Genomic DNA, 21,966 nt, shown 5'->3' with positions numbered 1-21,966 from the left:
CCATTTTACAACTGGGGCTGACTCAGTTATTAGCAGGTAGGTTGACCGTTATACATATATATATATATATATATAAGTAAATGGTGGGCGAGGGTGACGGAGAACAGAACATCAGACAACTGACAACCAAATCAACCAAATTTCACCTGAGCTGAATATCACCGAAAGATGCCAACAGGAACGCTTGAAGTCCTTCTTGTTGGCTGCAAAGGCCTTGAGGATTCTGATTTCCTCGGTACGATCCCTCTGCTCTATTTATATGGTCTTTGAACAGCCCAAAATTTTTGTTAATTGACCAATCATTTTTGCTATTCCTAGGAATTAGATCTATTTTGCGTTTACATTCGTAAATATATATATTTGTATGAGAATTTTTTATGATCTGATGGTTTTGACTTTGTTCATCTGCAGTAATACTTACGCAGTGATTGGATTTAAGCGATAAACATTGTAATGATATCATCAAATCACATTGACAAATAATACATGTAATCTTATATATATTGTTCTAGGTGACAGAAAATATCTTTTTAATTAATAATGGAATCATCTATGATTGTATCTGTTAATGTAGTTGGTTATGAATGTTCGAGTTTTCTTCATTCTAGCAGGTAGTGTAGATCCGTATGTCGTTCTTACTTGCCGGACACAGGAGCAGAAAAGCAGTATCGGATCAGGTTAGTTTGTTGCTACTATGACAACTTAGTTCTGGTAAGCAAATTCCGATCAGGCCATAAGACCATTGATCACGTCCTTGAAAGATTGATTCTGAACAGGATCTGGACCTGAATGGAACGAGACCTTCGTGTTTACAATTACAGGTGATGTTACGGAACTCACTTTGAAAATCATGGACAAGGATACATTTAGCAACGACGATTATCTTGGAGAAGCAACGTCAGTTGTATTTTCCCTTTTTATATATATATAGAAAGTAGTGTACACGAACAAATTAAGCTTAATTAGTTGTGGTGTGAGTATGACTTCTTACAGCATTTCATTAGAGCCTTTGTTCATGGAAGGAAGCCTTCCTCCAACTGCTTACAATGTTGTTAAGAACCAGGAGTACTGCGGGGAGATTAGAGTTGGCCTTACTTTCACGCCCGAGGTAACCGCACCGCTTCACGAAATTTAGTTTAGATAATTAAACGGTGAAGATTACAATTTTACAACTTGCAATTTTCATGCGTGCATCACAAGAATATTATTTCAGCAAAGCAAATCCTCTCCTGCATTACTCAATGACCCCAGTTCCTTGTTGCAGAGAGACGGCGACGGGGCATACTGAGCTGAGGATAACGGAGTTGTCGTCGTGGATGGGGAGAATCGTCTTGCATAATATGACAATGTGTTTTGGATTTTGATGTTTTTCTTTCACCAAAGAATCAAGTGTTTGTTTGGAAATATTGGTTTCCTCTGCGTATTTGTGTTTAATTTTCTCCAAGAGAATTTTCTCTTATCCAATGACACCCTGTGCAAGGCAACTATGTGCCACAAAGATGGAGCTTAACTTTAATATGCTTGCCCAGCCCTACCAAACACAGTCTCACCACCGCCATTATAATTAAAAATAGAGGCCAAGAAGCATGTCGTGTGACCTTTAGGAACTTGCTTCACAAAGGAAAAACTCTCCAACAACACTCCATCGGCACCACATAAAACAACCAAAATCATCTTAATGATCGATTGCGTTGGTTCCACGTTCTTGAGCATCGGTCTCGCCGGGAGGACAGATTGCCAGAGAAAACTTGCTCGGATAATGAAACTTGTTTAAACCTGCTACCCTTAAAAATTGGAAAAAGCAGAAACAGCACGAAGTTTCCCCTGGCCGTTTGCTGATAGTTTTATGCGAAGCATAAAAAACAGTAAAGCATCAGCATGTACATAGAAAAAGCCTCTTAGGTAGATTATAAAAATAAAAACCTTAGAGCCTCCTAAAGTTTTAGAGGCCGCCAGCAAGACTTTTATGAAGTTTAGACTTCTGCAAACATAAACTTAAAAACAGAAAGAAAGCATAACCAGGTTTTTGACACAAACAACAGCAGCCATAGGTTTATCGCTTCTACGGTGCTTTATTTATTATACTGGAGGCTGAAAACTTAATTATATCTCCCTGCTGCACTCTTCTTATGACCCCACCTACGGAAGCGCCTAGGCTTGGAAGCCCCAGGCCTGGGCCTTGGGTTTGCCGCGGCAAATTCTTGAATCATGGCAGGGGGGATTGCCACCAGAGGAGATTTTTCTTCACCATGGGACCTTGCTGGCACAGGAGGAACATTGGGTATCTGCTGTAAAAAAAACAGTTGTTCATGAGTAAAGGTGTCTGCTGCAGGAGCTGAGAGGTTGTCACTTGCATTATTCTGGGGTTTCAGATTCTCTCCTGCATCCGCACTTTTCTCTGAGTCTAAGCTCTTGGCATCAGTGCCTTTCTTCGAGATCAAACTTTTCTCAATATCAGAGCCTTTCTCTGGGTCCAAATATTTCTCAATATTAGCACCCTTCACCGAGTCCAAACTTTTCTCCAAATCAGTGCCTTTGTCTAAGTCCAAGTTTTGCTCAACTGCACCAGCAAGAGAGGGTAGCTGAACATCACATAACAAATTATCTGCCATACAAATCTAAATTAAAGAGTTATTAATTTCAGCATGTATCTTCTACAGTAACAAATAACAACACTTTAGAGAGAGACATTACAAGTAATTATAAACTCTTTTACATGAATGACACGATGCTCAGCTCAAAAGTACCCTCAAGGTTTTATTGTGAGACAGATTTGATGATACATGTGGAGCTGTTTTGGTAAGGTGATAGCCAGCCTGGGTGGTAAGATCACTAGATGGTATATTACAGAATCAGAAGAAATATCATCTTCACAAGGTAATTCAAGTTTTTAAAGGGTTGCAGGTGAGTGACCACTAATTCTGCACCCAGTCATTGTACTTGTAAAGCGGGGGAAATGAAAGACCTTTCAGTATAGTCATGAAGGTAAGAATTTTACTCTGATCATCAGCAGACTCAGAGCTCTGGCCAGCATTTTGGTTCCTCTGCCACCATGGGAAGTTCTACAAGAGAGAAGATGAAGGACAAATTAGGGAGGGAAAAGAAAAAAGGGAAATAACTACTCCAATCAGAAGACTATATTTACAACAAGAATAGCATTTTACAAGGAAACCAACAATAAGAAAATGATAATAATAAAATCTACAAAAGGAGATACAGGGTGTAACTGTGGAAAAGTTGAGGCCTTATCAGAACCAAAATGTTAAATCGTGATATCATATCCATAGCAAACCCAACAATTAGACCCTAAAAGGTTTACGATCATCATGACATAAAGCAGCTTTTCTTTCTTGCTCTGGCTTCCTCAAACTATCTCACCAAGGGCATCCATCTCTGCCTTGTTGGCTACTTCAGAGTTGAAAATCTTTGATACAGCAGAAGCAACACCATCTTCATGGTCTAGAATACTACACACAGCTATTCCGATTTTAAATATTGATTGAAACTACTCAAGGAACCACAGCGGAAGTTTAAAATTATAACTACTCAGCAGGGAGAACAATTTTCGAATAAGAAATGGCATTTCATTAGGAATAAGGACTTCTATTGAAAAGAGAAACAAAAAGGTGGTTAACTTTTAAAACCCAAATACACAAGCCAAGGTCACTTGGAGGAGCTGAACTAGTACTAGCCAAACAGAAGTTACAAACTATGTCGTCTACATTATATGCAATAAAGGAAGAAGAATACTGACCAATTACAACTATTACCAGAAAGAAAGCCCTCTTTAGCCTGAACTGAGGCAAGTTTCCAGGGTTTTGACCTTTGGCAAAAATTAACCATTTCCCCTTTAATGTTTAAAGTCCACCACAACCACTCTGATGTTGCAATGTTAAACGAGCTGATACACTTTTAGGAGGGCTATTTGGTCTTTTTCTATAGACAAATCTGATAGTTGAAAAACGAATGGACTTTAACAAAAATTTTGAATAGAAAATGTTGTCACTTAGTGAAATATTATTAACGGTAGGGGGCTTTATAAACCGGAGGGGAGAATGACAATGGTAGTGTCAGAGAAGTCTGGAGCACCGAGTGCTTTGAACAAGATTTACAAAAACAAAAACAGTTCAATTGAAAATACTAATGTCTAATGGTATGAAGGATGGGCAAAAACTGCAATAATTACTAAGTCCGGCTAAGCTAAGTTGGCCCAAGACGAATATATGTACTGAATTTTTGAAAGCAATCAACAAAAGCAAGTACTGAATTTTTGAAAGCAATCAACAAAAGCAAATAACTAGCACGTACAATATGGTTCCATATATCATTTAGCAATATTGAAATTCTATCCCTTGTGATTCCTAATATTAACATTCGAATTTTAGGCATAAGCTGAGAAAAAATAAACAATATTACAGATAAAAAACATTAAAGCAAAAGAAGCTCATACTTACCGGCACAAAGATGGGAAGCTCAGCGTTTTTGGCATAGATGACATATCGCATCATATCCTCATAGGAGGAAAAACATTGTCCTGTTCCAGGGCAGATGTAGGACTGCAACAGCCACAGTTCCAAAGGAACATGTCAACGAAATTCCCTCTTATTTTATTTTTTCTCTTAAAAGTTTAATTCTACCATAAGAAGGAAAGTAGGCTAACAACATTAAAAAAAAAAAAAAAAAAAATTTCAACACCAGCTAAGTGAGCTACTCCTGATCATTATTGTTAAAATTGAAAATGAACAGTAATGGTAAACTGATCAGGTCAAATCAATCTACAACAACAACATTGAAAAAAAAAAATCTATTAAGTGTTATGATAGCACTGGAGACAAATAATTTACATAGTAGCAATCACAAATATATTGATTAAATGCTTAATTACCAAAACTTTAGACCCATCTTTCTTCTTTTTGATCTCAAGGCTCCAGCCATCAGGAATCGGCCCTGATAATTTTTTGTCTGCCATATTGGAAAATCTCTCCTTCAACTCTGTGTGAGAAAAGCAGCTTAAACTAGGTTTTCCGATGCAAACGAGGCATTATAAGGGCAATGCATAAGACACATAAGCTGCCTCTAACGCCACATGTTCCCATTATCTCCGCGTGTTAACACTGGAGACCTAAAACGTGCCCAATGATAAATCAGGAAACTAATTCTTCTTATTTGCTAATCAACCCTTTTAGTTAGTAAATATTTTCTTTTACATTTATTGTGCGTGCAGTGATAAGCAAACGAAACAAAACAAAATAGCTAACCTTTTTTAAGGGAATAGAATAGCTAATTGAAATTGGTAAGTTTTTCTGTGATGATAAAAAATGCACAAAGAACTAAGAGCCACTCCATAGTAAAGAATAATAAAATCCAAGTCACCTTAAGTTATGCAAGGTAGACTACCTTCTCTACAAGCACAGCATAGCTGAAAGAAGCAGTCTCATTTTTTGTCCCCAAAAAGGTAATCAACATCAATAACAAACATTCAATTATCAAAAGGAAGTGGAAGACCCTCAATAGTCAGATTGTTCACTGACATTTACATGAAAAAGCTTTTCAATGAACAATGAACCTGTAATCAGGAAAGTAAAGGCTATTACAGTGTTGATCCCTACAATTCCAAAGCAAGCCAGCACATGAAGTGGCAGCTATAAGGACTTGCCAGCCCCTCCCCCAATTGTCACCCACTTTTCCCATTTTAATGGTAATAAAATTTAACAAAGAAATGTATGGCCCTGGAGCAAAAGGCAAGGAACTTCCAGAAGGTTGTTCAAGTTTCAAGACAAGTTTCCATCTCACTTACTTGATGCGATTTGCTTGGTAAAAAGACTTCCCAAAACTAAAGGTGTTTGTTCAGTTTTTAGAGTCTCTAGAGCTAGCAACCAGGCCCCCGGCCCTAACCTAACGAGAGATAGGAATACATTAGGGCATAATGCATTTAAGAACACAACATCAAAGAACAAATGCAATTCAAACAACAGTTTCTACAAGAGGACATGGAAAGCTTCCCACAGGTAAGTGCTTTCCTTTTCTACTCCATTGTTTCAAGATCTAACTGTGCAACAAATATTTTCATTTGTCAATGATGACGCGCATTCAGTGTCTGCCTGGAAATCAGTTGAAAGAACAAGATACAACTATTCAACAATTAGCAAGACGGAAGAAAACTGCACAAGCTAAGCCTTTCTTTCATGAAACGTTCATAAACCATAAGTCAAACTGATCAGGTGTCTCGACTTAGCCCTCGGTTATGCCATTTCAGTAAAATTACTTTCCAATTAAACACATTGCAGATGCACTAAAATATATAATAGCTCTCCAATTTATCTCAGTACAATATGAATTAATAACTAAGGTAACAAATTTATATCCTCTCCATTTAAAAGCCTCTGGGGAACATACAAACACAAAAGATAATAAACAAAACGATCTTCTAGCAATTGGAAAGAAAAGCCAGCTAAATAGTTAAAATAATTAAACAAAATTAATTAATTTCTAAAAGCAAATATCTTTGAAATACTTTCTGTAACGCTTTTGGGAGGTAATACAAGAGGAAAGAAAATCAAGTTCTAAACATTAACTTGCAAGTAGAATAATACTAAAAACAAACTAGAAATGTTTCATTATGGCACTTTGAAATAACCGGAGCGATCGAGAGAACCTTTACTTCTTCCACCGTTTTCTCGGCAGCCAAACGTAAATCAAAGACGCGAAAAAGTTGTTAGACCGTTTCTTCGGTGTCACCGTCAATACCGCCATAGCTTCCCGCTCAGTCAAACGACACCGTGTTTTTGCCGCCTGTGAGAGGGCGGAAAGCCCAAATTGCCAAATTCTAACAACTCGCAGTTTTGTTTTTCCTTTAATAGCTCCTTATCTTTTCAAAGGGAGCACAAACTGAGGGCCGTTAAGATAAATAGCTCCAAAAATGTTGGTAGATGACAAAAATACCCTTATGTTTTGAAGAGTTAACCCTTAACAGGCGCGCTCATATATGAAAATGATAATCTAGCTATTAAGTACCAAAACATTAACATAATAATCATAAATCAATAACCATCAAACGATGAATAATTATAAATCACAATTAACTTGGAAAGTGTTAACATAAATAGCTAAAATTGAAAGCTTAAAGCATATACATGTTCAGAATTAAGAAGCTTAAAACTGGGAGAAAAAACTCAATAGTAAAAACTGAAATTGATCAAAGTTCAGTATTTGATCATAGGTTTAAGTTCGCATTACTAGAGGAATTCAGCATTGTACTCGTGCAAAGTATCTTAATCCTTTGTCCTTGTATGTATTTGGTGTAAAAGTGCCGAGATTTATTTAGAGAATAAGCTTTAATAAGTTGGTGAAACCTCTATACTACGTTATTTAACCTCTAAATAAATAAGAAGGCACCAGAAGAATCTCCTTAAATAAACATAATCGTGCCATTCAACAGACGGTAACAAATATTATTATGTTGTCTACTGCAAAAATTAAATATCTTAAATTGGAAAATCTCATAACTGAAAAGGGAATAGAGGAAAAGAATTGATTTATGATCTCAACTTATTTGAAAATCTCAAGGAAATAAATCATCAAGAAGTTCAAGCAACTCTTAGTAGCCTTTACTCCAGACCATCTTTCTCTTTTTTAACACCTGTGTTGGACGATGGGCGACCCACCCGTCCCGCACATGGTAACTGCTTAAGTAGTTACCATGTACGTTCGATACGGTTTTGGGAAGTTGATTTCAACCTTGGCATATAAAAAAATCGATCCAACACATAAACTTTTAACTGACTGTTCTCTTCCTCTCGTTTTCTTAATGCAAAACTAAGAGAAAATTGAACAATCTAATTCAAAAAGGCATTTGATATTGTGATCAAGTGTTTTCTATCTATGATTTCTTTCCAGCCATTGACGTGATTCAACACTCAATTATCCTGCTGCTTGAAGAAATGTAGGCTCTTGAACACCTTTTACTTTCCATCAGCCCGGTTCCCATTTTGTGGTTCCTCTTCTATTATTATTATTTTTTTTTTTCCTTGCCAGTTTCAAGACACTATGAACATTGCAGACGAGCTAGCAAAATCCCAGTCAGTGTGTGTTTAGATGGAATTTAACAATGTATAGTAGCAAAGATAAGAGTATGGAAAATCCAAAAAGTAGACGCTAAGTACACATAATTTATCGTAAAATTTTGCCAATGTGACAGATAAAATTAGACTGGAAGTATTTCATATCTATGAATTTGATGTCACCGTAAAAACCTTCTATAAAGAGATGTAAAAAGATGCAGGGCCCGCCGGGAATCTAGTTGCGATTGAGATATCCGACTAATACAGGCATGTTCGCAAGGAATAATCATTCCACTGCCATGGCCTATGAGGTACTACAAGAGATGGAAAAATATCACGCTCTAAAACATTCATTTGCAAGTGAACTAATACATAAAACAAACAAGAAACTACTGGGTTTGATGCTTCATTATGTTAAAGTTAAAGGATGTTATTTTTATGAACTAGTTTGAAAAAACAACCGAAGCAATCTGCGAGATTTTATTTTTTTTTCATTTATATAACATAAAATTCCACCGTTTTCTCGGGAACCAAACATAGACCAAAGGCACGAAAAAGTTGTTACGCTGTTTCTTCACTACGGCCACAGCCTCCCTCAATCAAAACGACATCGTGTTTATGCCCCCGGGGGCGGCGCAATTCGCAAACGACAATTTTTTCGCAATTCGAAATTATTTTTCCTTCTAAATACTAAGATAAATAGTTCCAATGATTTATACATTATGACAAAAATACCCTTATTCTTGACCGTTAAAACGCGCGCGCTGCATTGACGTCATCTAGCTGCTAAAACATCAACCATAAAAAAGTCTTAACAGAAACAACTGAAGGTCAAAGGTGAACACAAAAGCATCCATATTAATGTTCAGAGTTCAGAAGCTCAAAGTTGGGAGACAAACGCACATAAATTGAAACTTGGAGTTCAGCTTTTGAATATAGGTCCATGGCAATTGCGGATGTTATGCCCCCCTCGGCCACAGCGCTTGCACTTCCTAACTTTTTCATTTGCGCGTCCAAACAACATTTCATTATAGATCTGAAAGTTCAATAAATAACAAGTTAATGGCATTAGCTATCATTATTTTTAGCAAATGTTAAGAGAAGTTTGTGAATTATGAGACGAAATATATGCTTTAGTGAGCACTCTATCCACCATATGGTGAGCATCTGGACACGTGATAAAATTATGTGACTATTTTTAAATGATGTTAAAGTTGGAATAAAATCCTCTTTTGATATAAACTCTATTGAGTTTTTAAACATCGTCTATCATGTGTCTTTTAGTGATAGTGTAGGGATAAGATTTATTTTTTTTATTTTTTTATTTATTAACTACTAATCAGCAATTGAATTATTTACTCAGAACATGATCATATCAGGAAATGATATTGATCCGTTAAAACTATATAATAACAAGATAATGCACGTGACACTCTCTATCGCTCATTAGAACATTACTCATTGCAAGACAACCAAAAGTTTACCTTAACGAGTCTATCAGAGCAATTACATTCCGGAGCAGTGTGTCCAGTGCACCAGCATCGAGTGCAACGCACTTCCACTGGTTGGTTACAGTCCACCTATTAATTTTTAACGGAGAAAGATAAATGAAATGAGAATCACTGCATGAATAAAAAAGGAAAGAGATCATGAAAAAAAAAAATTGATAGTGTTAAACTTTAATAAAAATATAAGAAGAAAGGGTCGCAAAATATGAAGAAAAATTGCAGTGTGTTTGTGTAAAACCACACAGCATCGTCAAATGCCAAAATGCTAGATTCTGCAGCAATTTCCCAAAAGCTCAAAACAATCCATTGGTTTCTTCAACTTTTGTTTACCAACCTAGGTAATCCCTATAGTAATATTTTGCATCACATGATGATCAGTAATTAACAGATTAAGTAAAATAATTCATACAGAAGAAGAGGAAAGATTAAGGAGTTAAAACTGACCCTTTGAGGAAGGTTTGCTCGGCTTGCATATGCAACATAACGGTTCAGCTCCTCTCTTGTGTTAAATGTTTGATGTGTCTCAATATTGGTGAATGACTACAGCAGTCACAATAAAAAGGGTTATTTTCTACTCTGTTAAAATATAAATGAATTTCCAACTTTCCAAAATTTTTTCCAGGTTCATGTGCTGTTATGTCTAGTAAAGTGAAAATGAGAAATTGGAAAATGGCTTATCAATTCACATCAAACTCTAAACAACCTGAGAAAGGTACATTTCTACATTCTATACTACACTTTAGCTAAACTCAATTATTAGTCTATTAAGACTTTGGCGAAACAACAAAGTTTAAGCGTTTTAAGTTATCGAACACTTTAGTATTGCTGTTACATTAACCCATTGCTATATCCACCCAGAATTATACTCATGCATAGAAACTTAAACCTTTGCCCTTGCAAGTACCTGATATAAAGATGCAGAGGCTAGTTTAATACCCTATTTGAGTGAAAATCTTTGACAGAATGATGAAACCTCTACTATACAGTAGAAGGTCACTCAATCATCACAGGGTAAGAGCAAGGACTTCATGACGGGGATATATATTGCTTTTGTTTGGAAAAAGGTATGCACGTATGCAGGAAAGGGCTGGAGATCTCACATTGATTTACAAGCTAAAATCTTGATAGCTGGTCACAGTAACACTCAATAATGGTTCTCGGAAATAGGCAATCTTTACTAGGCAAGCCAATTACATCCAAATGCTGAATGATAGTTTTCCTAAAAGGTTTTAAGCTTTCGGATTGAATTTAATGTTCAGCTAGGAGAACAACAAAGCACTGTGAATCCTTAATCCTGATGCCTACATCGGTGCTGGTAAACAATTAAGGAAACGAATATGCTCGGATACTACCAACAAGTACACCCAATGCAGTAACTCTGACTGAACACTTGTTTTTACTGGATGAGTGAATCCATGCATACTGTTAGCTCGACAATGGACTCACTACAGGTTCCCTTTAATTAAACTATCCCTGCGGACACCAAAATTATCATAGCCCAACCATCAGCACGCTAATCTCAATTTAAATAACAAGACACCAGCAGAATCTCTTTAACCAAAGATAATCATGGCATTCAACAGACGACAAAAATTGTTTGTCGTCTATTTCCAAATTTAAATATCTATAATTGGAAAATCTCAGAACATGCTCATGATTAAGCAACAAAATATGTGCTATTTTAAGACCAGCTTTTAACTTGCGTCGCCAAAGATCTAAATCATGACTTAAATGACCTAGATCTTCTTATCCAAGATAGATTCCTGTCTCATGTCTACCAGCACTTTACAAGAGCAACTAATTTGACTAGCTAGTCCCCTTAATATGGCTTATGGACTTAAGAACATAAACTTCAGCTGATATGCTGTCAATTTTGTTCCCTCCTTCAAAGATACAACCTTTTCCTTATTTGCAATCACTAACCTGCAGTGACAAAACAGTGATTTAACAAATATTAAGCTGTAACATGTATGCAAACCTTGACACAAAGATCTCAAACTACTCTATCGGCAGCAAGTGAAATTTAACTGCAGTAGCTTGCATAACACTCAACTAAAAGTGAAACTAAGAGGAGAAACAACAGATTTGAAAAAAGACTACCACAAAAACTGTTTGAAGCAATGCATTCAACAATATAGATAAGTTGGCATATAGTTGAGAGGTTAGTTGAATTACTTTCACCGTATCACCTTCTTCGATGACAGCAATCCATCCATTAGGCAAAGCATCGGATGGGTTCTGTTCATCAGCCATTGTTAGGAGAAATGAAAACCGACTGTGTAAGACTGAAGCTGTATGCAAGTGAGCTTGCGATAAGAACAAGGGTTTAAAAGAGAGAGCAGTGGAGGAGAAATGATTCCTGGGGAACCACGTGTTGGCATTTTCTGTGAGTTTGCAAAACGTGGAAGTTCACAGCAAAAAGATGATGCAAAAATTGGTTCTTTCTAAGTTCAGTTACGTTTTGCTGTGTTGTGCTCGAGTGAAATTGCAAAATCAGACAAAATAGAGTAATGGCTGATGAGTTGTACTACCATATGAGGAGAGCCAGCGGTTTTGGTTTTGTGAGGTTCTGTTTTGAATTTACTTTGTACCCAGGTGGTTTCGACGAGCAATGAGACTTGAAAAAGCAGCCGTTACAATACAGGATTTGAAAAAGGTCAGTTGTGTCCTCAAACGATGTCATTTTACCGCTAAGCAACGGAATCTTTATGAAACGACCTTGTTTCACCGGGAGCAGAAACAAATATTTTTCGAACGACGTTGCTTCTGGGGAATAGTTCAATTCACTAACGTGATATATGGCAACCCCTTGACAGCTCATTCAGTTCTATCAGATAGTTAACCGAATAATTAATTACTCGACGAGATTATACTAAAAGAGCCGAAAGTGAGTGTATTCTCAAAAATAAATGAGAAAGGAAATAAAATTTGTCGTCATAATTCTAGAAATCGTCACTAGATATTGAATTATTTATCTATTTATGCAAGATTATCAACAGATATGCATCAATTATTTGTTTGATATTTCTACAAAATAAACTTCAATAATACATTAACCCCTATGTTACATTTATCATGTGAAGAATTACCTGTTTATGGCTCAGAGCGCAAGAAGTATGCCGTTAACTGTGTTTTAATAGACACATTACATTTGCCAGGACTGTAAAGCTGATCGTAGGTGCAGCTTGTTGCCGTGGTAGTACTTATTGCCCAATTTGGTTGAGCAGAATCGAGTCACTTGACAAATGGACAAAGAGTCGGAGAGAAAGCTGAATCTTCTTAGCCAAGCCCCAGAGTCCTCAAAATAGCGTTGTGCACTGACGTTTTAGCATAATTGCTGTCCAATTTCACTTAATTTCCTTTTCAGATTAATGACAGATAAAAACAACATATATCAGAAGAGTAAATCAACTAATATATGGAATGGCCGTCCCCCACTTTCTGCTTCCTGGGGCCAAAGGAAAGCCACCACCATCATAACATGTGCCCACAGTGTAGAAGAAAAGATTTTTCATTTGCAATTTCTAACTTCATTAGAACTTCAAGTACAAAAGAATTCAATGAACCCATACACGCTACACTTTCTAGGCTTTCAAGTATACAATATTTGAACAAACTACTTTTTAGAACCAACATTTTTTCAGCCTTGCTTGCTCATAGGGGTTACCAACCCAAGTTCTTTGCATAGCTCTTCGTCCGGATGCAAGCTCCCAGGAATTGCACCGAATGCTCTTCTCGATGTTTCAAATCCAGATGCTAAAAAATGCACATAAGCTGAAGCCTCCTCCATGTTTTTCTTCAAATTTAATGATGTGGATGCAAAGTGCTTTGAAGGACTTTTCGATGGTTTCTTCACAACAGCCTGGTCCAGCTCAGCAACTTGCAGAAACCGTTCTGTAGCAGACTCCCATGACAGTTGATGCCTCTGTGCTTCAGTTGGTAGAGCAGGCTCTTCAGCAAGTGCTTTCAGTGTGGCTTCAACAAACCCATTTCTGTCATCATAAGTTCGGCAATTTGGGAATTGCTTGAAGAAGTCATTTGAGGGGTGGTTGGCACAGACAACAATTTTTCCCATGGCCAATGCTTCGGCTGTGGTTGTGCAAACAACGTCTGTTGTGCTTGGATTCAGGAACACTTTATAACTGTAAGAGGAAGGAAGGAAAAGAACAATGTCAATTTTGATTCCTGATCACAACCTACTAAACATTCTCAAAAAAAGAAAAAAAGATCTACATTAGATAAAGAAAAAACAGAAATAAGGGAGGAAAGGCTCTATGATTTATCAGAGATTTAATTGTCGAAATGCTGTCAAGGTTAGACATATAACATGCTTACTCATGGAATATGAGGTCAGCATGATCACGTCCAGGGTAAACTCTAACTACTATTTTTAACTTTTCAGCAGCTTCTTGAATTTGATTGAAGTCCTCCCCATTGCCATATAAATCCACTTCAAGCCCTGCTAGCTCCTTTTGATGGTCATCAAGAAGTTCAAGCAGCTCCTTATAGCCTTTACTCCACACCATCTTCCCAATGTAGTAGGCACCCTTTGCAAAAGCATGGGTCCCATTTTGTTGCTGCTCCTTCTTTTTCTTGCCAATTTCAAGGAATTTAGGATTGACTCCATGAACATTGCAGATAATGGAATTAGCATATTCCTGTGTGGCAGCAGACAACCTAATTACCTGAAATCCCATAATGCTGTCCAGTGAGAAGCAATTTTCAACAACCAAACAGTGTGGACAAGCAAATTCCACATGGAAATCGCATTAACTAAAAGCTTCTAGAACAATCATGACTGGCTCATTTATTTTAGCTAAACCTCAGTCAACACATGTTTAGTTAGGATTTAACAATGTATAATATCTACAAATTTGGAAAATCCATTGATAAAATTAAGTATGCATGTGTTATCATACCATTTTGCTGATGTCACAGATAAAATTAGACTGGAAATACTTAATATTCATCAGACTGATGTGATGGTTTAACTGTACAAATCTTTTTGAAGACGCACAAAAAGATGAAGACCCAGCCGGGAATCTAGTTGCAACTAGGTTATCTGACAAATACAGGCTCAAACAGTCACGATCACAAAGAATAATCGTTGCATATAAAGGCTAACAAAGCTTGGTAAACTAATTGCATGGAAAGGTTCAAAATCATTGATCATGTGTGTCAGTCCCCGAAATAAATGTCAAATTCAACTGTTAACAACTTGCCTGATTAGTATGAGTTGATTATAGTATACAAAGGCTAAAAGCTGCTAAGTTGGACTTATAGAAACAATATTAAACATTGAATATCCAAAGAGACAAATAATGAATGTTCTATCCAAATGCCAATAATGAACATCCAGAGGCAAAAAATTGAAAATATTGGACCAGTAAAGAAAATTAATTGAACAATCAAAGATGCAAAATATACTGTAAATACAAACCAAACATCAACTCAGAAAGCATACCTTGTGGCAATAGATATCAACAAGCCAGCTATTTGCATATTTAAGAAGAAAAGCTTGTAATCGTCCATTCTTCTCTCTCTTGACATATTCTAGGTAATTGGTGTGTACAATTCCTACAACATAGCGGAATTTAGTTTTCCATCTTTTCCCATGATGAAACCACGTAAGATGCTCAGGCTCCTCAAGGACAGCAATATCTGCCACTTCATCAGAGATGACTTCCGATATGTCTCCTACACCAAGAATGCTCCTTTTATCTATTGCAAACTGCACCAGAAGCAATCCCATGAACAAACATTGAAATTCTTATTATTGACTGTTCGTAGCTTCTATCAAAGAAAATACTAAACAGTAAGAGTAATAAACATCAAATTCTACCTTTCCAGGATAAAAGCGTATATCAAAAGTAGATGTAAAACCAGTCCTCTCCTCAAGCCACCGACGAACATATGTCTCATGCTGTTTGGGGGAAGTGAAAGTGATGTTTTCGGGATATACTAGTTTTTGATCTATCAAAGATAACCAAGGAATCACCAAAGTAACTCTTGTTTCGCCATCTTTTGCAAGATAGGCAGCACGGAACAGAGGATTCACAGCTGTCCCAGTCAACCAAGGCAGACTTGCAGTTGTAAATATAGCAATATGCTGTTGTTTCCTATCCATCAATCATCAGCTCAAATACAATAATACCTGTGTCAAATGTAAATGGCGATTCTTATAAAACTAGCAGTAAACTAACAAAACGACGACTTCAACAAACAAAGCCAGAAACAGAAGCAGAAAACAATCCATAATTGTAGTGAAAATTTTAAATTCATAGGATTTTACAAGTAAATGATTCTCCGCTTTCCAACAATAAGCAAAGACAAAAAATTCCAAAGCACTAATAAAAGAACATAATAAGAGAAATAGAGCGCTTTGTTTGAATTTGATGATACCTTTCGATTTTTCTGAAGCAGTGTTTCAGATAAGAACACTTGACCTTGACGAGAATACAATTAATAGTTGCGCCAAAGCGACGACCTGAGAAACTGGAAGGAAAATGTGAGCAAAGTTGGTTTAATTTTGTTATTCTCGAGCAGAGGAGAGAATATAACGTGGTCCCTCCAGTTTTGTCAATTGCTTATACGGTGTCGTCACGTATTCGACTTGGGCCACGCCTTGTCATTGGTCGTCTGGTCCAGACTGTTCCATTGCGGGCCACACTCCCCCGGAATTGGGCTTCGCGTAACGGTTTATATTAGTGATAATTTAGTAATTACTTTGAGTGCTGATACATCCTATACCGTCAGAATTAGATAGATGATCAGCTATGTGATGATGATTATCAATTTAGCATAGAACAGACAACACGAGAACACGGACGGGAGTTCATCGGTGCTTCAGTTACTAAAGCGGAATGTCCCCGAAAGACACAGACTCCTAAAATTTAACATGAAAAACCTAGAAATGAGCCATTTTTGCCGACGTAATTCAATTGATCAAAGCATATACGAGGATTAACCGGTAAGGATAGAAATTACAAGCATGTGCTTCGTATTCATCTGATTGCCTTTCGGTTTCCTAGATTCTGGAATCTCTAATTTGTGTATTCTTGAAGAAATGTTGATGGGCCACGCAGATGGTTTATCGGAACTTAGATCATCGAAGGATCATCTGCTTTCTGATCACGAGCTGGAGGTCGAAGAATATACTGACGATGATGACGAAGAAGCCGCCAATAGTTCCGAAGAAATATTGTATGCAGCTTCCTTTGAGGAACTTGCCAGTAATAGCGTCAAGTATGACACTATTATTTGGTTTTCCATATCCCTTCTGCTGGTTTTAGCATGGGGGGTTGGTGTTTTTATGTTGCTTTATCTGCCAATTCGAAGATATGTGCTTAAGAAGGATATTTCATCTCGCAAACTGTATGTCACGCCTAGCGAAATCGTTTACAAGGTATGTGAATACACACTTGTGATAAGGAAATAAAAAAGGAACATTTTGTATGAGGATAAATGTCATTGCTTATTTGTTTGTTCAATGTTTTTGTGAAGGTTTCAAGGCCGTCATTCATACCTTTTTGGGGCAAAACAACAAATGAGAGGCATGTACCTCTTTCTCTTGTGATTGATGTCATCATTGAACAAGGTACTGATGCTGGTCCTAATGCATAAGCACTTGAAGCTATTGTGCAACATCACAATTCACACACACACACACTTTTGTAGTATTTGTATTTGGTCAAAAGCAGAAAACATGGTTCTTTTGTTACCTTTTTTATGTTATTTTGTGGTCGTAGAAAGATATGGCTAAGGAAAATCTATGGTTCTGTTATGAAGTTTCTGCTACTTGCATGGCACCACTGAAGTAGGAGGAAAACTATTGCACACCACTGCCTGAACTTACAGCACAAGCTGGCTTCTGATATTTTCTTTAACACTTTCTGTATTGGCTTCTACTGATTGTGACAAATGTTTGTTGGTTGTTCCATCATTTTTTCGGTAACTAGAAAAGTACCAGATGCTTCTTTAGAAAGACTAATTTTTTTTTCCTTTGTCCATTTTCTGATGTTTATAGGTTGCTTACAATCGATTTATGGAATTCATACCTTCAGAGTTGAAAGCATTGCACGTGGAAAAGCGGCACCTGTTGATGAACTACAGGTACAAGGGGTTGATAATCCTGTTCTTCTGAGGAAGGTAAATCAAGTCTCTTTTCTTCTTGTCTATTGTCTGTGTAAATTATGGACACTGAAGGCATTCTTTGCGCATACAATTATGGTAGATTTCCTATTTCCTTCAGGTCATTGTAACAGAGGCTGCAAAGGTCATACAGAATTCCAGTAAAAACTGGAAAGTAAATGCTTTCACTGGTGAAGTAGAAAGTATGTCTAGAATGGCATCATTGACAGAGGGAACAGCTGTTTTGAGATCGCCATCCAAGAGTTGGAAGGTAAAGAAAATTGTTAGATTTTCCTTCCTTTTTCAAGAGCTTGTTCAAGGCATTAACCAGTTGAAATATCTGTCTGTTCCTCTGTCCCAGTGCAATGGGCAAAAGCTAACCAAGTAAAGTGCTTGAGATGTTTAAAAATTTTAAAAGATATTTTTCTATTATATCTGACAGAACTGTTCTTTGGAAATGAATGTAGCTAGGTTCCACAGTTATTTTATTGTTGTCTTTCCATTGATTATGGAGAACACTTTCGATCGTATTTAAATCCTGGGGATTTGAGAAAATTCTTAAGGCTATTTTAGAAAATAATAGCTCTTTAACAATTATTGAGCTGAGCAAACCCTAGCATCACCCTTTTAGGAGTTTGCTTTCCTCCGTTTCCATTACTAATATCTGTTATCATCATTTGCTGGTTTCTGTGGTTTTCATGTAACTGAATGTAATTGTAACTCTTATTATTGCCTACATTGTGCAGATGGCGGGCTTACCGCGCCAAGCTTCAGTAGAGCACAGGGGCATGGTACCCGGGGAGTTGATCCTACATAAACTTGATGAAGTTAATAAATCAGTGAAGGTATGTATAATTCTTATAAAACTGTTCTCATTTCAGCCAACTGAATCCTTTCCTTTGTACATATACTGTGTTTCTTTTGGAGACAGTACTAATCCAAAATCAAGCATCATGATTTGTGTTGTCTATTGGTGAAGTCCATAAAATGAGGACATACCTCCTTCTCCACAACCCTTATGAAATATCAAAATAGAACCTAGCATGCCAATTGCCAACCTGGTTGTTAAAGTTGAGTGCTTGCTTCAGGGACCAATGTTTGCATACTTATTCTGCATTAGGAAGAAATATATAAATGTAGATATGTTTGTGCTAACTGTGTTTTCTTGTCTTGACATTAACTTGCTTTTCTTGTCTTGGCATCCAGAAAATCGAGCTGCTATTTGAGAAGTCTCAAAATCCTCAAAAAGGCAACTGATAATAATAGAGTTGAGTTCTGGAGACTTGGTTTGCAAAACAGTCGGTCAGCAGTCTTACAAATTGTTATCATCCCTTAATCTAATTAGGTTCAGGCGCAAAACTTGCTGTTGTATAGAGAGAGAGAGAGAGAGAGAGAGAGAGAAAGTTGAGCCTATTTTGCACTCAACAAAATAGATTGTAACTTGTAATCTGCCCTGTCCTTAAAGGAGGAAAGCTATTCAGTTGTCCTGGACTTACTTCAATATGTAATTTGAATGAATATATGTATCTTCATTGTCCTCAACTCTCTATTTTTTAATAGGAAGCTTTTATTATTATTTTTCAGTATTTAACTAATGAGAATGCTTTGAATCAAATGTCAAGATAATGAATGATCGGTAGAATACTCTGTCAAGGACCTTGATAATTCAGACTTGTAGAATTCAGATTTATAGTTTAATGCCATTCTCCTAAAAATGGAAGAGTGAACATCAAAGAATATAACTGCTCAGAATTACGAATATCCATTCTCATAGATTTTTTCAAAAAAATCTCTGAAGTCTGACATGTGAATTAATTCATAAATCATCACAGCAGTAGACAATTCGAAGGACGCATTAACCATAATTTTACAAAATAAGTAACAGATTAGGGTTTGTTAGACAAACAGAAATATGGGTTTCAAAATAAAAAATGAAGGAGGTTTATTTGACAATTAGCACAAGGTTATAGAGAAATAATAGTATTTGGTTTAACGCGGATTTTTTTTTTTTTTTTGGTTGGAATACCAAAATTTAGGGCTTTACTCCAATATAAATTAAAGCAAAGTAATTGCAAAGAATCGACACACGTAGAAGAAGAGATCAGATATTGGCAAAAGGTTATCGGTCACGGTTAAATCAGAAACACGGACCAAAAGATTTATCATCATATCTCCGGCGAAATTTATCAAAAACTGAAAACGAGAAATTTGAAGAAATTAAAAAGATGACCGGGGAAAACAAATCTTGTATTTCAAGATTTGAAAGAAAAGAATTTTTGGGTAGCATAATATCGACGAAATAAAATCATCAGAGACTTAAATACACGGTAATCACGATGATAATCGATCATTTTGTTGCAGTTAATTCCTCATCACATGATATCATTTCGCCACAGCATCATCGAATGATATAAACGATTAAACGCAAAAATAAACAGAAATCCGTTCTTGATTTACAAAGAAGTATCAAAAACGAAGATTGATTGAGTCGAAACCCTGAAAAAGTGAAAGCCATAGGAAAATATTGAACCGATATTGTAGACACTAAATCTTCGAGGTAGGAGGGGGAGACTGCGTGTATGACGAGTGGAATTTGTTCAAGAGGCGTTAGGGCGACCGTTTATATACATAGAGATTAGAGAGGAATAAGGGTTTAAAGAAACCCTAGTTCTATTTTTGTTGTGTTCAGTTGCCTGTACTCCTTGATTTTCCACCGTCCGATGGTCAGAAAAGTTTCGCATCAACAAGTCGCCTTAAAAATCACTTATTTTAATTGTTATTGCAGTTGCGGCGCTAAGTCTATTCTATAGCTTTTAACACTTTTTTTTTTGGGTTTCTGAGTTAATAAAAGAAATTATTAACACTCAAAATATTACGGGAAAAAATTAGTACGATTCTAATTAACAAAATTAACCAACTAAAAAGAATATTCTTAAATTAAAAGATAAGGATAATTTACATTCCAATACAATATATTTTATTTTTATGTATCGGTACCATATTAAAATAATCAATTTCTGATTAGAAAAAGGCTCATCTTCGCTTATAAAACAAAAAAAAAATTTATCTGATCTAAATTTTAATTATTTTCAGATATTTAAAATTTTTAATTTATTTATTTTCTATAACTTTATAAGATGTTAGGTTAGAATAAAAAAAGTTAAATATTTTAACTTTTTATCTTAATGACAAAATATCTTAATAAAATTTTATTATTTACTCTCATTAATACCCTCTTAAGTATATTTATTTATCATTGTACTTTTATTATTTTTTGTTAGGTGCTTATTCAACTATCCATTTTCTTTTTTTTTTTTAATTGTGATTGAGAATTTTAAATATAATGGAACTTTAGGTAAGTGTGTTTTATAATAGGTCCATCTCTTTATATTTATAATTACTATTTTCCAATAGATTTTGAATGTTAATTAATACATTAATTTTAACTAAAATGATTAAACAATTCTTGGTTGGCATACATATTTAACAAGAAAAAAATATAAGTTAATATGCTAAAAATAGCATTACAAATCTCATATATTAATTTTAAAAAATACTTGTGTTAGATATTTTTTTTATTTTTCATGCTTTATTAAGGTAAATATTATCACATTTTTTAACTAATTAAATAATTTATTTATAACTTGTCATAAATTTAACAAACAAATATAAGTATTGTTGATACTCACGAGGTTGTAAGTGTCAAAATAACATATGTTAGCTATTTTCGTTTTAAAAAATTAAACAATTTAACACTTCAAATTTTATAAAAGAAAAACAAACATTTCGTTCGGATATTTTCGTTCGTACCTATTCAAATTTCAGTTAAATTTAGATTTATTTGAATTTCAAACAAAAAATATTGTATTGCAATGATCATTTAGAAGGGCATCATTAGGTCATTTGAGACTTTGGAAAATAATAATAATAAGGAGACATTTGCAACACAAATTAATCATCTTTGTTTTAAAAAGCAGATTAATCATTAACTATTGTTTTAAGTACATATTTCTTATATTTAGCGACCAGGATTTTACGTAATTATCCTACAATTACTGTTTGCACGGCTGCCGGCCACGGACTAATGACCAACAGGCAATAGCTCTTGTTTTTTAATTATAACAAAAAATAATTATTTCTATGGTCAAATAATAAAGACAACAGAAAAAAATATTAGAGGCTTAAATTTCAAATTACTGCGCTGGACTAAAATCACCTTAATTCTAAATTATCAAATTAAAAATCATTTTAATTTCCAAACTAATATG

General features: G+C 35.6%; 5 protein-coding genes and 3 non-coding genes across 17 annotated transcripts; 2 read left to right on the top strand and 6 right to left on the bottom strand.

Annotated features, from left to right (window-relative positions):
- The first annotated feature begins 15 nt into the window (after window positions 1–15).
- Window positions 16–1,459, top strand: LOC127901249 (elicitor-responsive protein 3-like). Of its 4 annotated transcripts, none has more exons than XM_052438181.1 (5): window positions 16–235; window positions 609–677; window positions 822–897; window positions 994–1,108; window positions 1,265–1,459. In XM_052438181.1, the coding sequence occupies exons 1-5, from the start codon at window positions 169–171 to the stop codon at window positions 1,286–1,288; spliced, it is 351 nt and encodes a 116-aa protein (XP_052294141.1). In that variant the 5' UTR covers window positions 16–168; the 3' UTR covers window positions 1,289–1,459. The 4 variants fall into 4 exon arrangements, with proteins under 4 accessions (XP_052294141.1, XP_052294139.1, XP_052294142.1 ...); XM_052438179.1 differs by having other exon boundaries at window positions 18–235; window positions 777–897; XM_052438182.1 differs by having other exon boundaries at window positions 24–235; window positions 612–677.
- Window positions 1,460–1,881: 422 nt separating this feature from the next.
- On the bottom strand, window positions 1,882–6,890 carry LOC102631430 (hypothetical protein). 6 transcript variants are annotated; one of them, XM_052438177.1, is made up of 6 exons: window positions 6,656–6,889; window positions 5,374–5,895; window positions 4,886–4,992; window positions 4,455–4,556; window positions 2,999–3,062; window positions 1,882–2,560 (listed from the first exon to the last, which is right to left on the bottom strand). In XM_052438177.1, the coding sequence occupies exons 3-6, from the start codon at window positions 4,967–4,969 to the stop codon at window positions 2,100–2,102; spliced, it is 711 nt and encodes a 236-aa protein (XP_052294137.1). In that variant the 5' UTR covers window positions 4,970–4,992; window positions 5,374–5,895; window positions 6,656–6,889; the 3' UTR covers window positions 1,882–2,099. The 6 variants fall into 6 exon arrangements, with proteins under 6 accessions (XP_052294137.1, XP_052294138.1, XP_006491034.2 ...); XM_052438178.1 differs by having other exon boundaries at window positions 5,798–5,895; XM_006490971.4 differs by lacking the exon at window positions 5,374–5,895 and having other exon boundaries at window positions 4,886–5,122.
- Window positions 6,891–8,536: 1,646 nt separating this feature from the next.
- LOC127898625 (uncharacterized) lies at window positions 8,537–12,310 on the bottom strand. 2 transcript variants are annotated; one of them, XM_052437751.1, is made up of 5 exons: window positions 11,744–12,310; window positions 10,013–10,108; window positions 9,545–9,640; window positions 8,964–9,096; window positions 8,537–8,843 (listed from the first exon to the last, which is right to left on the bottom strand). In XM_052437751.1, exons 1-4 carry the CDS (start codon window positions 11,819–11,821, stop codon window positions 8,983–8,985), a joined length of 384 nt encoding a protein of 127 aa, XP_052293711.1. In that variant the 5' UTR covers window positions 11,822–12,310; the 3' UTR covers window positions 8,537–8,843; window positions 8,964–8,982. The 2 variants fall into 2 exon arrangements, with proteins under 2 accessions (XP_052293711.1, XP_052293709.1); XM_052437749.1 differs by lacking the exon at window positions 8,537–8,843 and having other exon boundaries at window positions 8,892–9,096.
- Window positions 12,311–13,063: 753 nt separating this feature from the next.
- On the bottom strand, window positions 13,064–16,130 carry LOC102607996 (digalactosyldiacylglycerol synthase 2, chloroplastic). The gene is made up of 5 exons (XM_006490978.4): window positions 15,971–16,130; window positions 15,411–15,722; window positions 15,033–15,299; window positions 13,904–14,253; window positions 13,064–13,710 (listed from the first exon to the last, which is right to left on the bottom strand). Exons 2-5 carry the CDS (start codon window positions 15,693–15,695, stop codon window positions 13,209–13,211), a joined length of 1,404 nt encoding a protein of 467 aa, XP_006491041.2. The 5' UTR covers window positions 15,696–15,722; window positions 15,971–16,130; the 3' UTR covers window positions 13,064–13,208.
- Window positions 16,131–16,324: 194 nt separating this feature from the next.
- Window positions 16,325–19,281, top strand: LOC127901170 (uncharacterized). Its single transcript, XM_052437748.1, has 7 exons — window positions 16,325–16,538; window positions 16,633–16,973; window positions 17,072–17,165; window positions 17,595–17,716; window positions 17,820–17,969; window positions 18,445–18,543; window positions 18,905–19,281. The coding sequence occupies exons 2-7, from the start codon at window positions 16,635–16,637 to the stop codon at window positions 18,953–18,955; spliced, it is 855 nt and encodes a 284-aa protein (XP_052293708.1). The 5' UTR covers window positions 16,325–16,538; window positions 16,633–16,634; the 3' UTR covers window positions 18,956–19,281.
- A 156-nt stretch (window positions 19,282–19,437) lies between these two features.
- Window positions 19,438–19,536, bottom strand: LOC112495793 (small nucleolar RNA R64/Z200 family). Its single transcript, XR_003062148.2, has one exon. It is a non-coding gene; the product is annotated as a small nucleolar RNA R64/Z200 family (small nucleolar RNA).
- Window positions 19,537–19,795: 259 nt separating this feature from the next.
- Window positions 19,796–19,872, bottom strand: LOC127901598 (small nucleolar RNA SNORD18). The gene has a single exon (XR_008053842.1). It is a non-coding gene; the product is annotated as a small nucleolar RNA SNORD18 (small nucleolar RNA).
- Window positions 19,873–20,001: 129 nt separating this feature from the next.
- LOC127901692 (small nucleolar RNA Z199) lies at window positions 20,002–20,081 on the bottom strand. Its single transcript, XR_008053936.1, has one exon. It is a non-coding gene; the product is annotated as a small nucleolar RNA Z199 (small nucleolar RNA).
- Window positions 20,082–21,966: the final 1,885 nt, after the last annotated feature.

The sequence above is a fragment of the Citrus sinensis genome, chromosome 3 (assembly GCF_022201045.2).
Source record: "Citrus sinensis cultivar Valencia sweet orange chromosome 3, DVS_A1.0, whole genome shotgun sequence".
Lineage (NCBI taxonomy): Eukaryota > Viridiplantae > Streptophyta > Magnoliopsida > Sapindales > Rutaceae > Citrus > Citrus sinensis.
This window is presented reverse-complemented; position numbering and strand designations above follow the sequence as displayed.

Excerpts from the sequence above, each read along its gene's own strand:
- LOC127901249 (XM_052438179.1), top strand. The coding sequence starts at position 169 with ATGCCAACAGGAACGCTTGAAGTCCTTCTTGTTGGCTGCAAAGGCCTT. Across the intron at positions 678-776 it reads GAAAAGCAGTATCGGATCAG|GATCTGGACCTGAATGGAAC; the intron begins GTTAGTTTGTTG and ends GATTCTGAACAG. Across the intron at positions 898-993 it reads GATTATCTTGGAGAAGCAAC|CATTTCATTAGAGCCTTTGT; the intron begins GTCAGTTGTATT and ends GACTTCTTACAG.
- LOC127898625 (XM_052437751.1), bottom strand. The coding sequence starts at position 11,821 with ATGGCTGATGAACAGAACCCATCCGATGCTTTGCCTAATGGATGGATT. Across the intron at positions 10,109-11,743 it reads AAGAAGGTGATACGGTGAAA|TCATTCACCAATATTGAGAC; the intron begins GTAATTCAACTA and ends TGACTGCTGTAG. Across the intron at positions 9,097-9,544 it reads GCTCTGATAGACTCGTTAAG|ATCTATAATGAAATGTTGTT; the intron begins GTAAACTTTTGG and ends TTGAACTTTCAG.
- LOC127901170 (XM_052437748.1), top strand. The coding sequence starts at position 16,635 with ATGTTGATGGGCCACGCAGATGGTTTATCGGAACTTAGATCATCGAAG. Across the intron at positions 16,974-17,071 it reads CTAGCGAAATCGTTTACAAG|GTTTCAAGGCCGTCATTCAT; the intron begins GTATGTGAATAC and ends GTTTTTGTGAAG. Across the intron at positions 17,970-18,444 it reads CGCCATCCAAGAGTTGGAAG|ATGGCGGGCTTACCGCGCCA; the intron begins GTAAAGAAAATT and ends TACATTGTGCAG.
- LOC102631430 (XM_052438177.1), bottom strand. The coding sequence starts at position 4,969 with ATGGCAGACAAAAAATTATCAGGGCCGATTCCTGATGGCTGGAGCCTT. Across the intron at positions 4,557-4,885 it reads AAGATGGGTCTAAAGTTTTG|TCCTACATCTGCCCTGGAAC; the intron begins GTAATTAAGCAT and ends TGGCTGTTGCAG. Across the intron at positions 2,561-2,998 it reads TGAGTCTGCTGATGATCAGA|TTGAGCAAAACTTGGACTTA; the intron begins GTAAAATTCTTA and ends TTGCTGGTGCAG.
- LOC102607996 (XM_006490978.4), bottom strand. The coding sequence starts at position 15,695 with ATGGATAGGAAACAACAGCATATTGCTATATTTACAACTGCAAGTCTG. Across the intron at positions 15,300-15,410 it reads TACGCTTTTATCCTGGAAAG|TTTGCAATAGATAAAAGGAG; the intron begins GTAGAATTTGAT and ends CTTCTGGTGCAG. Across the intron at positions 14,254-15,032 it reads TTGATATCTATTGCCACAAG|GTAATTAGGTTGTCTGCTGC; the intron begins GTATGCTTTCTG and ends ATGGGATTTCAG.